This window comes from Bradysia coprophila, chromosome II, assembly GCF_014529535.1.
Source record: "Bradysia coprophila strain Holo2 chromosome II, BU_Bcop_v1, whole genome shotgun sequence".
NCBI classification, from domain to species: domain Eukaryota; kingdom Metazoa; phylum Arthropoda; class Insecta; order Diptera; family Sciaridae; genus Bradysia; species Bradysia coprophila.
The window spans coordinates 9,189,244-9,208,351 of record NC_050735.1 but is presented as its reverse complement, the minus strand read 5'-3'; the positions used below and the strand labels follow the sequence as shown (position 1 = coordinate 9,208,351).

Below are 19,108 nucleotides of genomic sequence, written 5' to 3'. Positions count from 1 at the left end.
GTATGATGCTAGCATGTATGCTGATATTTCAGCTCTGTTGCCAGGGATTAAAAAGGTTGATGAGTCTTCACTTGAGATTTTAGGCTCGCCAATCTTCGAATTAGGCTTAGAAAGGATGTTTTCCTCGAAGATGCTTTGTGTATTTTTAGGAAATCTTTGAGTAGTTGCAGGTTGAATTACCTGTTGCGTTCTTGTAAGGCTTTTTTTTGTTATCGGATAAGCTGAAAGCTGTAGACGAGATTTTCCATTCTACGCTCGAAGCTATTACTAACACGAGGGTGGACGGGTTTTCATGGGATCAAGCGTTTCTACCGTTGTCTTTTGGGGGTATGGGTGTTAGGAAAGTGGAAGATTTGGCAGTACCAGCCTATTTGTCATCTGTTTATTCATCGTTAGATTTGTCAAATGAATTACTTTAGAAATTTGATTTAAGAATAATTGATGACGATATTTTGCGTATGATTGAGGAGGACTAAGGAGGGTTCATCAAAAATAAGGAGAATAAGGGAAATTAGGAGAAGTGGGTGGTCTGTGTTAATATTTGTTTTACAAAAGATCGTTTTTTACTGGTTGCCTTTTTTCGCCTTTAAATAAAGATAGATTTTATGTATATAATTATACGCAAAATGGTAAAATCAACTTCACCACAATTTCATTGTACAACGAGTCACGATGAGGATAATTTCGTTTTTTTTTAATATGTTTTAAGTATAAACGGACTGACATTGAGTACAGATCCCAAGGGCAATTCTGACGAACATAAGATAGACATGTTCTTTCTCGGTTGATGTTCGACCAATCTTTCTGTAATCTTTATTTGAGTACCGTAACATAAATCCTGATGGCATTCTGATTTTATTTTCTTATGTCATATACAGCCGTCTATGTACAATGTGGAAAATTTATGTTATTTTTAAATTTTTTTAAATTTTCATGTTTTGTTATATAAAAAAAAAAATGGGTCGTTAAGTTGAATTGTTGTGGGGATGAAAAGATTCGGACGGAACACAAAATGTGCAACTTGTTTTTTTTTATTGTAATAAATCTTTGAGTTTAATTTTAAAATAATTATTTTGCTTCGTTGGACACTATCAAGGAAATAAATTCTTTCCACAGACTTACCTAAATCAATCCATTATGTTATAATAATCAGTTACCTAGTTGGGGTATAAATATTGAGGACTCCCTAGGGAGCTCTAGTATGGGAAGCTGAAACTATTCCATCGACATGGACAGAAGGCCTGATCATTAAACTACCCACAAACCGGAGATTTGACCAAATTCGGAAATTAGCGTGGGATCACCTTGTTAAACACGATAAACAAAATCATTTCAATCATCATGCACAGACGTATTTCAATCGCCTTAGAGAATGTCATAAGGAACAACCAAGCTGCCTACAGACCAGGAAGGTCGAGTATTGATCACATCAACACCCTTCGGATCATCATCGAGCAATCAGTTGCGTGGCAATCTCCACTGGTTTTGCTCTTCATTGATTTCCAACAGGTCTTTGACAGTATCGATCGAAACGCGATGTGGGAAATATTATCGAGCTAGGGTATACCTTGTAAGCTCTTGAACATAATTTTGGCGTAGAGAAATGAAATGCAGAATAATACATCGTGGCAAGCTAGGCGAATGGTTTACCATTCAGTCAGGCGTGAAGCAAGGATGCGTCCTCTCACCACTTTTGTTCCTCCTCGTTCTGGATTGGGCGATGAGAAAGACAAATGCCCAATCAAATGGCATCCAGTGGAGTATCACAACCCGACTCGACAATTTGGATTTCGCTGACGATATTTGTCTGCCGACACACGATGGAAGAGACATGGAAGGAACCGGCTCATTCACTACGGAAAGCAAGTCGGTCTGAACCTGAATTCTGGAAAGACGAAGATACTTCGTGTATGCACGTCACGAAACTGTGCACTAACCATCGACAGAAAGCAAATAACGGAAGTTGACAGCTTTAAATACCTCGGAAGCATTATCACAAAAGATGGTGGCGCGGATGCAGATGTTCAATCCCGGACCTAAAAAGCGCGACAATCATTTGAAACGTTGTTCAACAGCAGCCGAGTTTCGATCTAGATGAACTGTAATTGCACAGACTGTTCCGATATTTGAACTGCTTTGTTAAGTCAAAGAACGTATCGCATTCTTGGTGTGCTTTGGAAAGCTTTCAAAGACTTTCAGCTTCTTTAAAAATTCCATTGCAATAGTGAAATATTTCAGTGGAATACAAAAAAGCTTAAAGCCGTTTAATGCGGCAGGGAAGCTTAGATCTGAAGCTTATACAATGTGTGTCCAACATTACACAATACGAAAAAAGGTTGACGCTTCACGGCGAATGACAGATGAGTGTTCTTAGTAAAAATATGAATTGAACGTCTGTCCCATATCGCCATATCGTCTTTGCATTTTGAAAGCTTTCGATAGCTTAAAGCTTCTTTTGTATTCTATCCACTTTTCCAATGGAATCCAAAGCTTTAGAAAGCACACAAATAACACGGTGTTTTGGCTTAACTCGGCAGACGTGATGAAGGTCTACTTTTACACGTATTTTGTCCAATTGTCACGTATTTTACGAACCCCCAATCCCCGTAGCCACCCTGCTTCGCTCGTAATACTTGAATTGCTTATACTGTTAAGAATTCAAATTATTCAAATTCGCTGGAAAGGCCGTACTAAAAACACGGTGTAATATAATTAGGGTTCCCATTTTTGAATTCTGAAAAAGAGGACATTTTGGCGTCAAAAAAGAGGACAAAAAGAGGACGCTTTCACATTCAAAAAAGAGGACGAAAAGTGAATTTATGACGCGGAATTACAACGACTGTACATGCACTTCGTGCAACTATTGCGTAACTTACACCATAATTCATGCTGAAAACAAAAATATTCCAAAATGCTCTGTTCAATATGCACTGAAATCGTCCTGATATTCTTTTGGATTCCTTCTCAGTGATAACATCCACTCCATATTACCTGAATACAGACTTCGTTTAACCTTATCCTTGCGTGATCTTTGGTATCTTACACAACGCTACACTATTGTATTTCTTGTAATACGAGCGGAGCGAATTTTTTTTTTTAGCTTAAGATTTCGTTGTATTACCTTTCAGAGATTCTCTGACAGAGAAGATTATTAGTTAATGCCGCGCAGCGAAAATTTTTCGTTCTTTAGGTATGAGCTGCATCAAATTTACTAAAAAAGAAGAAGACCTGAAAAAAAGAGGACATAGAGGACGTTTTCATCAAAAAAAAGTGATGTTCTTAGAATTTTTGTAAAAAAGAAGAACGAGACTAAAAAAGAGGACATGTCCTCTAAAAAGAGGACGAATGGGAACCCTAAATATAATGGACAAATGTTGTACGTACATATCATTACACAACGGTAATCCTTTTTAAGTCGGTTTACAATGTAGGGAATTCTAATTACTCCAACAGAGGTCATTAAACGTTCACTTAAGAGTATGTATATGGAACACAAAAAATAATTTTATGTTGGGCGCCTGGAAAATTACCGAAAAAAAAGTTAACATGACATCTGCCTGGTACGCATGTGTGTATCGAAAATCCTCAAACAAACAGAGCATTAAACCGCTGAAACACGAGCAGTGAGTGAATTCATGTTATTCGCCATTGAACTGACACCCAAAAATAAAAAGCAATGTTCGCTTAAAGTCCCATGTAAATTTTCGATATAAAAATAAAAGCTCACATAAAAAACTTAACATGCCATTAAGCACGCATAACAAACATAACTTCTTTACCTAACCTCTAACATCGTATTGTCGACGACGCGAAAATGATGTTATGAAATATTAAAATCCATAAATAAGCATATCAAACGTAATCTATATGATAAGCGAATGACTGACTGGTGATGCTGAAATATTAACGAAAAAAAAAATTGTGGAAGAGAAGAGGAATATCAGGTGTTTAGCGAAGCTAAGTGTCAGCAAGATTATCATTGTGTGGTCGGTGTGTCGGATGTATAGTACGCTTCGGGTGTTTCTTTTATAACTTGGGAACAAACCAATAACCATAACTTTTAACAAGGGGATAAAATAGTCAAGTATCTACTTTACTTAAATTTATCTCATTTTTTACCCGTAGAATATTTTCGCTTCTCTTCTTCTTCTTTTCACTTTTATATTCCTACTTTATTGTGCAATTTGCCTATATTACACACGCATATTTATTCCTTTTGCTTGCTGGTTGATTTTTTTTACATTTTTCTATGCCACAAGTTCAAGTTCCTTTCATCTGTTTATGTTATACATTTCATATATTTGAGTTTTCACTTCACATATAAGCGACTTTTTGCTATGTGCAACCATAAATATGATTTCCGCTTTACTCTCGTTATACAAAGAAGGCAGAAGAAGAAGAAGAAGAAAAAATTGTTATTTTCATCTGACATACATATATGTCGGGGTGTATAAGTTTATCTGTACCCGATGGGAGCACTGGAATGGATAATAAATAGACCATTACACATTTTTTTTTATTAAAGAAATACATAAATATCATACAAGGCACCGCACGTTCTGCTTGCCGTCTTTGGTACTTCTCCATTTTCATAATATCATGTGAAAGCGAAAACATATTTTCTTTAAATGAAAAATATTGCACACACATCCTCAATCTTTTCCGTATATATATGTAATACAGTATGTAATGAAAAAGAACCCTTTTCTTTCTCCGGTTTCGTTTAGATTTGACAAGCGGAGGCTTCCAGGGACCAATCGATGGCGGATATAATTCTTTAACAGATGCTGGTACAACAACACTGTACAGTTTAACGGCGAAATGGAGTGAGCCGTATTTCGATGCAATGATACAAAAGAATGTTACGGCTTTGGTTGGTAAATCGGCTTATTTGAGCTGTAAAGTCAGAAATTTGGGCAATAAAACGGTGAGTTTTAGTAACGTTAGAAGACATTAAGATTATCTTTTCATCGTTAAATAGCTGAGATTTTTTTGGCATTTTTTATTTCCGCGGATTTTAAATCATAACGCTAATATCTGTGCAAAGCGGAATAGCCCGAAGGGAATATTTTTTATCGTTGTTGTTTTAATCTAGCTTGTGTCATCATATCATTTCATCGACGTAATAATGACGGCAGAGATTAAACGAAGCATAAATTTCTATTTATATCGTAGTTTGTGTATTGAGTCGAACAATGTCGATTTTTACAGTAATAGTTTATACATTAAAGGGCATCGAGGTTTAGCTAAAATTGTAACCTACATTTGTGTGTCTTGTCTTTTCATCAGAATCCCCTTTGAAAAATGTACGACCGCGAAAGTGTTAGCTTCAACTAAAAACTAATTTTGATGGTTGTAGTCGTTTGACAAGCTCTAAGAAAAGTCAGCAGTTTAAGAGGCATCGGTGCCTAGCTAAAATTGTAGCCTACAATTGTGTGTCTCGCATTTCATTTTTAATGATATCTTTTCATCAGAATCCTTTTTGAAAAATGGACGACCATAAATGTGTTAGCTTCAAATAAAAACTAATTTTGGTTGTAGTCGTTTGAAAAGCTCTAAGAAAAGTCAGCAGTTTAAGAGGCATCGGTGCCTAGCTAAAATTGTAGCCTACAATTGTGTGTCTCGTATTTCATTTTTGATGATATCTTTTCATTAGAATCCTTTTTGGAATGTGCGAATGTGCTAGCTTTAAATAAAAATTAGTTTTGTTTGTAGTCGCTTGACCAGCTCTGAGAAAAGTCATTAGTTTAACGAAATGTTCATAATTTGCTCAGTTTTCTCAGATCTGGTCAAACTGCTACAACTAAATCTATTTTCTGTTGAAAGGTAACACATTTGTGGTCATTATTGCGGTACTGAAAAACGATTCTGGTGTAAAGGTATCATCAAAAGTAAATTAAAATTCACTGTTTAAAAAAGCCAAAATGTATACTTTTCAGCAAAGCATCGATGTCCCTTAAGATGCATGGAAACTTAGCTGAAATTTAGTCTACATTTGGGCGTTCGAATTGTATTACCGCTGATGTCTTCTTACAAAAAAAGCTTTAGAGTCAGGTTAAAGCGCCTTACATCGCATGTAAACATTGCGATTGTAAACCGCTTTAATCTGGCCTCTAAACAAATGTAAACCGACAATAACCATCACAAATGTGTTAACTTTAAAACAAATTTGTCTGTGGCAGTTTGGCCAGTTTTGTGAAGAGTCAGCAGTTTGGCTAAATTTGCATAGAATAATCAAGTATTAACAATTCTAGTATTAAAAAAGCGTCCAAAGGTAGGCTTCTCACCAAAGCAGCCATTCCTTTTATAGTCCAAGCCGAGTTGTAAAAAAATCGTACTTCATAATGATGATACTTTGCCTCAAGGTTTTGAGTAAAATATCTCATTTTTCAATGGAACAAATGATGGAAATGCTACTTCTGGTGGGACGTTTGAAAAGGCGAACTTGTGGTATTTTTTCTTTCTTGCTTAGAATGCCACAAAATTTTGTCAATTGGAGTAGATAGCCAAAATATCTCCATCCCGCTCTAACCAACGTGTGGAATATCGGAAATCGGAAAATTTTGGTTAAAAAAATTGTTCGGAGTCTATTCCAATCCAATACATTGTATTTTCTGCGACTCTAAACTTGAAAGACAAAAATGCCACGAGTGAATAAATATTGCACTAGAACCCAAAAGAGCACATTTTCTTCATTGGTCCAGATGCTATAAAATGTACTATTAATTTGAGAAGCCTCCATAATCCACTCCATTCTTTCATTTTCCATACTTTCACATTGTATTTCTACTTAAAAACTGTATCCTAATCTGATTTATTAAGAAGGACACATACATATATCCGAGGCAGTATTCACTTCAATTCATGTTGAAACTTAACAATCCTTTCTTCATTAAAAAATAAATTCAACTTTATATGGATCCAAATCCCACTCTCTTCAAAGGGGGATGGAATTTTTGGAACTTAACTAGGCAATTTGCTCCGATTAATGTGGTATTAATGTGAAAAATATTTGAAATCTAATTCATAAAAATTACGGATGATTTATCGAATAAATTTAATCAAAGACGTATGGCGCAGAATACGGTACAATTACCTCAATTAAACAGGAGCGAGCCGAATTTAAAACACTTTATTTATTTTTAATTGTAACATTTATTTCCAACCTTTCGTCAGCTAAGCTAACATTATCAGAGCAATAAATCGGCTGAAAATTAAAATCTAAAAATTATATAAAACACCCATCTATGAACAAAACAATTGCAAATAGATAAGGTCGTCAGATAAGCCATCAACCACCAAACACTATACTTTGAACAAACGAAGTATTAGATTCAATTATTAAATAATTCAGTGGAAATACGCTTGGTTAACTTTATTGAAAGGTTGTCATGGTAGTAATAATACACTAAATCATCTCTATTGAAGCTACACATGTTCCATTGTTACATGTTTGAAATTCAAAATGGTTATCGGACCGGCATCAAAATCAATACATTCCTTCGAATTTGAAATCGGTTTCACAAAAACACCATCGTCAAAATTGCAGCTTCGTAACGAATTATTTGGAAACAGTTCCAGATTGGCTCGAAAAGCCCTTTCGGCCGTCGTATGAAGAAACATTTGTAATCTACCTTCATCGTCCCTTCGGACATCGGCCGAAAGCCCATAGAACTAGTTCGGGCCTGTTAGAAATGCACCTATTTGGTAATTGGTAATTCGATCACTAAGGGCCATGTTTTAGTTAGTTGCGTTTATTGGCTCTATATTATTAAATTAAATTCATGAATTTAACGAATTCAGAAATCAATGAAGACAAATAGAACTCTCGGTTGGTTCGCTTTTTCAATGTCTTCAATATTGGCTGTATGTAAGATCGATAACAATATCTTAAGCGATTTTGTCGGTGTGGATTTCATATAACCAACGTGACCATTCGCTTTACATGGGCTAGTTTTGATCTTATCGCATTGTCCTTAGTTCTTTGATACCAAACATGGCAATGGCATCCATAGCATAAGACTGGTCTTATTATCGAGGCATATAATCCATTATTCGAGTTAAGTCTGGATTAGTTTAATCTTTTCCTCAATTTGATTAATGAAACTTATGTAGTTGTTGCATACCTTCACAGTAGTGAATGAAAATCGATTTGCTATTGCCAGAGTTGATTAACTTGGGTAACCCCACTACTATAATAAACGTGTCTTAATTCTATTAAATTATCACAAAATACTCCGTTAAATACCGCACAAATCCGAAAAACATAATCATAAAGTCAATCAATTCATTTTAAATTTTAACTGACGCTCCATACAAACAACTCCGACTAATTGGATAAGCAAGCAAGCAGACTAGACCCTTGCTTAAATTATAATCAAGATCGTAATTCAATTACTTAATTCGGAGACATTAAATGTGTCCCATTCAATAGGAAAATAATTTTTCAATTCCATTTTGTCGTTCCTTTGTGAATTGTTTATCCAATAGTCATCGAAAGTGTGAGATAAGTGAGATTATTTTGTCAATGGGCTCTGTTGTTTCGAACACATTCACTTTTGAGGTCAATGAAATCAATTTTACCAATAGACTCGTGACTCGTTATAGGAGAGACAATCATTTCTAGCGTTTGAAATTCGTTTTATTTGTGGTCCAGACTTAAGTTTTATCGTATTAAATAAAGAGTTGTAGCGGAAATAAGTGTTAAATCCTTTGTTTTATAAAGCTCACGATGATTGTTGTTGAAAGACTACCAATTTAACAAGTCCAGATGAACTGAACCAGAGCCTATTTTTAGGAATTTATTACAAATTAAGGAATTTGTAGAGATTTTCGTCTAAGAACTAAATTCCTAAAAATAGGCATTGAACTCGATATCTGTCTGTGAGTGTGTTCCCAATTAACAAGCATTTTGTTTGATTAAAGCTAACAAGTCTGCGAACAATTGCAGACATTATTGATCTTCAGAGGGTCGCAGTTATATCTCTGCGGACGAAATACATTAATTTCAAAATACCATCTAAAATCACTGCCTCATTACAAATCTCGTCTTGTTGTAACGTTAAAATTTGCCATTCCCTACGAAGCGTACATCATCAAACAAATCTAATTCCGCTCTTCATGTCACCATGACATTGTATTTTAAGTATAATTCTTTCCATCCCATGTCTTGAGACAATAATGAAGTAGAGCTGTAAAACAAATCATGGTATTATTTATACGCGAGTGTCACAATCCCATTCTACTGTTTCGTGATCGAAATTTCAATTGGAAAATTTGCACAGTTTTTTTTTAAATTCTGACTTTCCCGCTTCAATCGAAAATCCAATTCTGTGCTAATCCCACCGAAACTCCCTATACGCACACTGGATATCAAATGTACGCACGCTAAAAGTAGCATCACACGCGGCAACAACATCTCAATGAAATATTTAAAAGACCTTATGTTAATAAATTGTGTTTGTAATCCGTAAGAGCATACATTAACACTATCATCTGTTCATTTTTCATGCGGTTTTCAATGTTTCGCCCGTGTTCTTTATGCCGCACATATCGCATATCGCATAATACATCGTAACACTAGACTTTTGAATAAAAATCAGTATTAGGGCTTTCAAACATTTTTCTTATATTTTCGTGCAATTATGGGACGGAATTGAACTGTTTCTTGCCTGTTTTATTAACGTAATGAAGAATACTAGGTGGGTCAGGTCCAATGACTGAATCATTTTCTCAATCAACTTTTGCGATTGTTACAAAAATATCATAAAACTGTTCATCGATTCTCATCTGATCGTAACTCCAAATATTCGTAACTTGACAGTTGTGTGTATACAATCCCATAAGAACTGTCAAGTGACGAATTCTTTAAGTTACAAAAATACAAGAATCTGCACCCTGACATTTTCCTTATAAATTGCGCATCCCTTTTATTGTATTCAAAGCAAATTTTCAGAATAAATAAGACGAGCTATGCCTCACATTTTCAAACTCGTAAGTCCTATTGTCTGCTATAAAAGGCGTTGAAAAGATTTCTCGCTTTTATGTATTGATCAAAATTTAAACTCTTGTGGATTACGGTCACACTCGTTCAGTGGTTAATACAAACAACTACAAAATCACTAAAAAGTTATTTTCAGAATCACTCCTAGATTATTACTACGATATTAACGAACTAAATCTCAGGAATTTCAGTCCTCGTCGATTAAAAAAAGGTCAATAAAAATCCGCTCCGAATTACTCGAGTTATCGTGTTATCAAGCGACGAATATCACAGAGATCACCCGTCCGTTATAGCCTATCTTCAAACTTAACCTAAGGAATTTAATTCCCCCTCAAAAAAGTGTTTTTTTTTTTTGGGAAATCCGTTTCGTTGAAGGTTTTTGGTCGTTACATTCAAAAGTTTTCAGCCGTAGATTTTTCAAACATTTTAGAGTGTTTATCATCCGTTAGACCCATGACTTTCAGTCAAGGGAATTATTACATGTTGTGCGAAAAAAACTTAAATTTCCCAATGTAAGGAGACTAGTCTTTACTTTACGCACGGACATATTGAGCGAATCATAAGAAAATGCTATATGCTCCGTTTCGGCTTCCCCTCTGGTTGACAATTGACATCTAGTGCGATAATATATCTTTATACGATTTTTGTTGTATAAATAACTATTTCGCTTACTTGTTCGTCGTGTGACAAAAATCCGTTCTGAAAACAACATTGGCATATTTTATGAAAAATTTATACGTTTACAACGAATGTTATATTTCCAACATTTGGAATAGAGGGAAATTTTTTTTTTCAACCCTCCACCATGGATACATTGTGTATATGTGAAACCATGTTATTAAGGTCGTTTATTTTGTGACACAGAAAGTGTTACGTATTATATTTACATTGTGTGTGATATTACAGAATATAAAGACTCTTCCTTTTCGTATAATATTTCTTTATTTTTCTTCCACAATTTTTTTTTTTTGTATGTTTCCTAACGTTTCTATCGTATTTTAGGGGGTATATAATAATCTGCTTCAATATTAAGCTTTTCTTTCTATATTTATATACATATACGTGCGGCTCTCGAACATATAATATATACATCGTATCCACTCAAGTCGTGTATATATTGCAAATAAACGAATATATCCATCACAAAGATGTGAAATGTTTTTTTCTCTTCGTTCCTATTCTTTTATTTGGTTTATTTTCTTCTCTCTCCCGTATACAATACAAATGCCGGTGTGTTCCACATATAGAACGGAACCCATTTATAGTTTTCTGCCTTAGAGCCCATTTTTTTATTGCAAGTTTTCTGTATATTCATGGTTGTGTATCCATCTATAGGTTTCATGGATCCGTCATCGAGATGTGCATATATTAACTGTGGGCAGTTACACGTATACGTCAGATCAACGATTCCAAGCCACCTACCACAAAGACACGGATGATTGGACATTGCAAATAAAATGGGCACAGAAACGTGACGCTGGAATGTATGAATGCCAGGCAGGTTTATTCGTCGGCTTTCAAGAGGCCGTTTATAATGAAATTTTATCGAAATATATTTTCTTTTTCCCATTCCATGGTCTAGATATCTACAGTACCGATCCGTAGTTTTTTCGTTAATTTAAACGTTGTTGGTAAGTTGAAACACAGTTCGTTCGTTCGTTAATTTTGTAACGAAAAAGCTTGTAGATTTTCGATTTGAAAAAAGGGAAAAAGAGGTAAAAAGGTCTCGAGATTCGATCACAAATCACCGTAACAAATTCACTTTCTGTGGGGGGCTGTTGCATGAACTTTGTTTATAACGGTTTGGGTATCCATCCCATTAGTTGTTGTTTTATCAGAATTTTCAGTGCCAAACGAAACCCAACTAACTTTATTAGAGGTGTGTGCCGATCGTCGTCGATAAATGTAACTAAAATTTCGCTAGCCTCAGAAAATGAAAATCGGCTAGACGAAGCTTTTAAAAACATCTCCGAAAATTTTTTATCGGTTGATATGAGCCAATTGTGCTACGACGATCACTGCCCAAAAAAGTGCCTAACTCCGTCAACCGCCGAAACAATATGTGCTACGACGGAACTGTCAGTGTTCAAATTTCCTCCATTTAGATATTGAAACAGTGGTACCAATTATATGTACATTTTAAGGCTTGATTTCCACTTACCAAAAAAGTACTCCAAGTGAGTGACAAAATTGAATTTTTTAAATTTTTGCTTTGTTTACTTGACAGCTCGCTCTCTCGCGGCTCCCACAAAAAGTACTTTTTATTGAGTGGAAATCATACTTAACATTATAGTATATAAAAACAATATTTTTTCAGCCGATTTACACCACCGTAGCGCTGAGGTTTTTATAAACTAGTCCCACCGCCGCCGAAAATTGTTTGACCGGCGTTTGGTTCTACATTAGAAAACGAAAACTCTTCTGTCCATTTCGATTGTTCCTTCCCTTTACACCTAAATGCTGACACATAGTGTACTGTATCATACCCGAACTTATATTGAGTCTACGTACCATCCATCGCTGATTCAAATTATATCGTTTGAGTCAGCTATTTCAGCTATTTCTATCACGTCTGTGTGGATTTTTACTTGAATATATACAGTGTACCGTTGAGATAGATAAACGAATGTGAATGGAGAATAATTCTTGACCGAAATGTTGTTTATGGTCGCATGGTCAGGTTGCTTCTTTTTCGATATATTGGATATTTTGTTTGCTTTCCATTGCTCGTGTACAGCTACAACAGCACACACCGCAAACATTTGGGTTAGCTATAAGATGAACACACAGAAAGCGAGCAAAACAAGAGAATTCAATTAGTAACATTTACGAAATTAGGCGTTTCATATGAAATACCAGTTTAATCTTAATTTTATTTGATGTATCATTACGAAATGATGCTGATGTATCGTCCGCTCCACTTAGTACATATAATTCATTTCAAGGTAAAATAATTAAAATGTGGCATGTGTACAGTTGTATCCCGATTTGCCTTCGCTTCTATTTCCGAATAATAATGGACAGCATATACTTCTACGTTTATAAATTATTCGGACAAATTATTTCAAATGAAAATTGGTCAAAGCTAGCTGCTCATCTATGGGATAGTTGAAATTGGCAGATTAATTATTTCACAAAGTATTATTCATTACGGTCTTTGACCAATTAACATTTTGACAAAAAGTTTTTTTTATAATTCTCGTTTGAAAAGCAGCCACATAGTTGCAATAGTGTCCAAAAAAAATTGGATTTCAGCTATTTAAAAAAAATGTTTGTTTAAAAATGAAAAGCTACTTATACAGAGCAACTGGTGTTTAAGGGGTGTTTGATGGTTCGGAGACCATATGTGTTTTGGTGTACGTCCAAATAAGGGTAGGGTCAATCAAATTTTATCCGAAATTTGTTTCAGATGATTTTTAGCTGATACACTCATACAAACAATAATGGATATGACGACTCTGCCACTACCACGCTTATGAGTGTACTGTTGTATGGGTTTAAATGAGTGAACCACCTGAAAATCAGCTGAAGCAAACTTAGGCTGAAATTTGATTGTCCTTTACTGTATGTAAGTACTCCGAAATTCGAAAAAAAATTTCCCTAGATTTGAGGCCAGTTAATGAATTTTCAAAAAAATATTCGGTTGTTGGCATCTAGTAATGTTCATTTTTTATTTTGTGACATCCCTAAATCCTATTGAACCATCCTAACCGCTTCTATGACAACAATTTCGTCGATTGTTACAACAACTCGAAGATCTATCTTCAGCGGTAGAAGTCACTGTCCAATATGAAAAATACTATTCATACCACGGACTATAAGTTACCGAGAATTAATACTCTACTGTATATTGCACAAACACGAGTGTAACGACAAACAGTGTTTAATGTCGATATATAGACCGCAATGCAATAAAGACTTTTAGTCCAAGGTACGATATGTACAATGTACACCGTGTGCAGTTGGCGACTCTGAAGTAAACTATCATTTCGTTTCATATGTTTTTCAGCTAAATCCACTCATACAAACAAAACTTCTTTTACGACATTATTCGGTTTTACCACTCACGGTGAGCTTGAAAATGTCCATACCTGATATGTCGTGCACATGACTAAAAGTAGACTAAAAGTGCAATTTCTAAAAATGTACCAGAGAACCTCGATTCAAAAATATTTGTTTTGCTATTCGAAAGGGTGTGCAAAACTAGTGTGGGATTACCATTTAGAGGCTTCCTCAGTTACTTCGTAAGGGAGATATCAGCCTTTCAACATGCTGAAATTTTGTCTTTCAGCTCAAGTTTCAGCTGCTATTGCTCTATGAAGAAAATGTCGAGAGCAATAATTTTTACACTATAAGTCTTAGAATTTGTCCCTCTATCAAAAATGGGAAACGAAAACGGGAAAACGGAATCAGGTCAAGCGCGGAAGGAAAACGCAATCATCAACACCAATCAACAGCAGCATAGTACAACTGCAAGATAAGTTGGATCACGTATCTCTCGAATCGTCGCAGGTGTCGCTTAATAATACCGTGATACCATCATCCAACGTCAATTCAAGTTCCACTCAAACGATTCGTACAGCTGAAAGTCGGACGTATTTGTGGCTCAATGGTTTTCATCACGAAACTACGACCGATCAAATTATCAATTTGGTGTCCACCACTATGAATGTTCAAGCCCCGGATGTTATCTGCAGGAGCCTAAAAAGCATTCGGCGCACGTACACCGATTTCGATCAAGTTTCCTTCCGAGTTGGACTGAAATCATCCGAAGTGAAAGATGCTTTGACAACGGATCGCTGGCCTAAGGGCGTTATATGTAAGTCTTTCAAGTCAAAACTCGTTGAACCGACAACCAGTGAAACTGGGCTAACGAATAGCAATACTAACCAAAGAAATGACAACCAGTTACACTGGGCTAAATATACTAACACTTTACCGAGGATATATCTGGATTTTTATTATCAAAATGTTCGTGGATTACGTACCAAGACCAAAAGTTTTTACCTTTCTACTCTCTCTTGTAATCATGACATAATTGCTCTTACCGAAACCAATCTTTGTTCTTCGATTAATGATGCTGAATTGTTTGACACGGGTGAGTTTGTGATATATCGAGTCGACCGTTCTCCGATGAACAGTATTCATTCTTCTGGAGGTGGAGTTCTAATTGCAGTACGTTCATCTCTATCCAGCGAAAGGATAGTTGTTCCCGGTATTGAAAATGTAGAAATTGTTGTCGTAAAGGTTAACGTTGGTGCTAGCAATTTATTTGTATGTTGTGTATATCTTCCATCCAATTCGCCAGTAGCAGTGTATTTGTCGTATGCTGAGGCTATTGAGAAGATTTTCCAGTTCATTACCTTAGGAATTAACGACTCAGTTTTCCTAACCAGCGATTTCAATATGCGAGAAGTAAATTGGTCTCCCGATCCCGAGAAGCCGTGTGCGATGCTTCCAGGTGTTATAAGTTCCACCGGTCACTCAGCTTTAACTTACTCGATTTTAAGTTCGAACCTTTCGCAAGTCAACCACATTGTGAATAATCAAGGCAAGAGTTTGGACTTAGTTTTTTGCACGGATCCGGATAACGTCACTGTTAGTGAAAGTCTTGACACGCTTAGTCGAGTCGATGCTCCCTTTCACGGAGCTACGGAATTTCGATTCACCGTTGCGGATCACAATTTGTTGCAGCCGAACGAAGAATCTTCTCTGTACGATGTAAGGAACGCTGATGTTGCCGGCCTGACAGACTTTTTTGCCCGAGTCGAATGGAGCGAGGTCTTTTCGAACTGTTCAACGGTTGACGAATCAGTCGACAAATTTTACGAAATGATGCAATTAGGCATTGATCAATTTGTTCCTATTCTACAGAAGAAATCAAGCAATCACCCGCCTTGGTATACTAAAGCGATCATAAATCTTAAAAATAGGAGGAACAGAGCGTTTAAGAAGTTCGCAAAGGCCATGGATGTGAGAACTAAAGTTAAAAATAAAGCTGAATTCGTCGTTCTCAACAAGGAATTTCAAAAGGTTACGTCAATTACCTATAATAATTATCTTAATGGAATCCAGAATGACATAATACGAGATCCAAAGAAATTCTGGTCTTATGTCGACTCGAAAAGGAAAACGAATGGGTTGCCGTCGACGATGTCATTCGAAGGTGTGAAATCATCAACGCCGGAAGGAGTTTGTAAGCTCTTTGGTGATTTCTTCAAAAAAGTGTATGTCACTGACGTGAGTGCTTCTACTACGCAACCGTTTGGGATCGAGAAGGTTGCCGATGTGTACAGTTACGTCCTAACGGAAAGAGAAATTCAAATAGCTCTTAAAAAGCTTGACACGACAAAAGGCTGTGGACCAGATGGTATTTCACCTCTCCTTTTAAAGAATTGTGCCAACGTGCTTTCGGCTCCACTGCAGCACTTATACAATTTTTCATTGTCTACACGGATATTTCCGAGTCGTTGGAAGCTATCCGAACTGATTCCGATCCATAAAAGCGGCTCTAGAAGTGACGTTGCCAACTATCGCGGTGTAGCAATCCTACCAACAGTCGGCAAACTTTTCGAATCAATTGTATGCGTTCGTTTGACCACTGATCTGTGTAGTGCTATATCAAATGTTCAACATGGTTTTAAAAAGGGACGCTCTACATCAACGAATCTTATGGAATTTGCAAGTTATGCTTTGAAGTCAATTGAATCTGGCTCACAAGTTGATGCTATATATACAGACATTCGGAAGGCGATCAAGTGAACCATCGATATCTTATTCAGAAACTTAAAGAATTGGGTGTTGATCCCAGTTTGTTAGACTGGATAAAATCGTATCTGGACAATCGATACCAATGCGTGAGAGTCCTCGGATGGAAGTCTGCCAGATTTATGGTGCCGTCAGGCCTCCCACAAGGCAGTCATCTCGGTCCACTGCTCTTCATCCTCTTTTTCAATGACGCTACGACTTTTTCTCGTTCTGCTAAGCTGGGAGTTTTCGCAGACGACCTGAAACTGTATGTTAAGATAAACAACTTGGATGATGCGAGGCTCCTCCAGGATGATATCAATTTGTTCTCAGCTTGGTGTAAAAGAAACGGATTATCTCTAAGTATCGATAAATGCAGATCGATGTCTTTTCATCGAAAGTCTAACCCGATTATCTACAATTACACCATCGACGATGCTGTTGTCACAAGGGTGTCTGAAATCCGTGATCTCGGCGTTGTATTGGATCGGAAGCTCAGCTTTAACAGTCACATTGCAAAAATAGTATCGAAAGCTTATTCGTTACTTGGATTTCTTAAGAGAATTTGTTTCGACTTTCGGAATGTTAAGGCTCTGACGAGTATCTATAACGCTCATGTTCGTTCTCATCTCGAATATGCATCAGTGATTTGGAATCCGAGCTACGACGTGCACAGTGATAAGATCGAATCAGTTCAAAGGCAGTTTGTCATGTATGCCCTCAGGAGGACCGTAAAACGTGATTCTGAGCACAGGCTTCCACCGTATTCTGATAGATGCTCTGCACTGGGTTTGGAGACTCTGGACAGGCGCCGCACCAACTCATGCGTATTTTTCGTTTACGATGTGTTATCTAAGTTCATCGATGCTCCTCAGTTGCTTGACTGGTTCAACAATATCAGAAATACTCGGTCACATGGTTACGGGCTCAGAACGATGACATTTTTCCAGAACATCTTTCATAGAACCAATTATGGATCGTCCGAACCCATCAACTCGGCCTCCAAATTGTTTAACAAGGTTAGTCATCTATGTACGAATGGAGTGTCGAGAGAGGTTTTCCGGTCACAAGTAAGAGCTTTGAGCGCAATTTGAATGTTGGCACCCGTGTCAAACTATTTGAAGGTCTTTCTTCTCCAACTCGTGCTTTGCTAGGTGGGCGTTATTGCATGAATTTTTGTCTTACTTTTTATGTATCTGAATTCAGGGACGTGCCACTATTGTCTTTTTATCAGCAATGTTAGATTATAACTATATGGTAAATAAATGTTTCAAATCAAAAAAAAATCAGTTCCAATGTCAGTCTTAAGTCCTCAGTGTTTCACAAGCCCTGGCTGACGCTGATGCTGGTTCTCAGAAACATCTCAGGGGTATTTGCTAAAACTTGTTTACTCGAATAGCACTTCCCTCTCCCAACTCACTTATGAAAAACCCGGGATGTTTACTTACACTTTTATTGAAATTTCGTTCAGCCCCACCGTGGAATAACTCATTTCAGAGTGGCCGACTGTAATAATTTGCAATAATAAAATGTGTATGCTTTGTATGTTTTACAATATCAGCTAACCGAGCACAATCAACTGGGCTACGTTTACTGCACGAACAAATTGAGAATTTCCACAAATTTTCTCACAATGTAAATTGATTCGAACGAACGTTTTTTCCGTACTACGAAATCCTTCGTCAATACATTATTGCTCGATTGGTTTGCGTCTGTAACTCTACGCTGGAAATATCTACTTTTAAATTTTCGAAGTTTATGCATTATGAACGTGTCTCCTCAAATTTGCATTTACTTTTCTTGACGATACTATCAACTTTTTGTTAAATTCGTGGTATTTCGAGAGTTTTCTTGATGCCTTGCATCTCAAAAAAATTTTCTGATAAAAATGAAATATTCATCAACCGACTTGCTCACTTTTATGGTTACCGATCAAACCGTTTTTGGTATAAATACAACATTAGATGCAGTCAACAGATAAAATAATCAAAAAGAAAATGATAAAAAAAAACTGTGAACAGGTATACCTATTATATAGATAGATATAGCACCACCCGTCTCAAAGTCTGCTCTGTCATTTGTCAACAGGTATTTTCAATCAAAACTTTGTCGTTGTCTTTTTAAATAATAAATCTGCGACCTGCCATACATTACATTATGTTTGTCGGTGGAAAACGAAACTTTTTACTTTTTTTATTCGAAAAGAATTTTGGCTCAAACATTTCTGTACCGTTTTTCTCACGTTGCTCACACAGCCACCGTCGTCATCATATGAATGAAAACATATTACCAGTTAATGTATTATTTCTTGACAAATATATAATAAATACCATTAAATACCAGAGCCAAGGAACGAAT

General features: G+C 36.3%; 1 protein-coding gene across 2 annotated transcripts in view; it reads left to right on the top strand.

The window, feature by feature from the left end:
* LOC119071164 (lachesin-like) overlaps window positions 1-19,108 on the top strand; it is an 88,517-nt gene that overhangs the window by 39,328 nt on the left and 30,081 nt on the right. For both annotated transcript variants that reach the window (XM_037175934.1, XM_037175925.1), the window contains exons 3-5: window positions 4,728-4,927; window positions 11,339-11,500; window positions 11,586-11,634. In XM_037175934.1, the coding sequence (XP_037031829.1) occupies window positions 4,728-4,927; window positions 11,339-11,500; window positions 11,586-11,634 (411 nt within the window). The remainder of the gene's footprint in view (window positions 1-4,727; window positions 4,928-11,338; window positions 11,501-11,585; window positions 11,635-19,108) is intronic.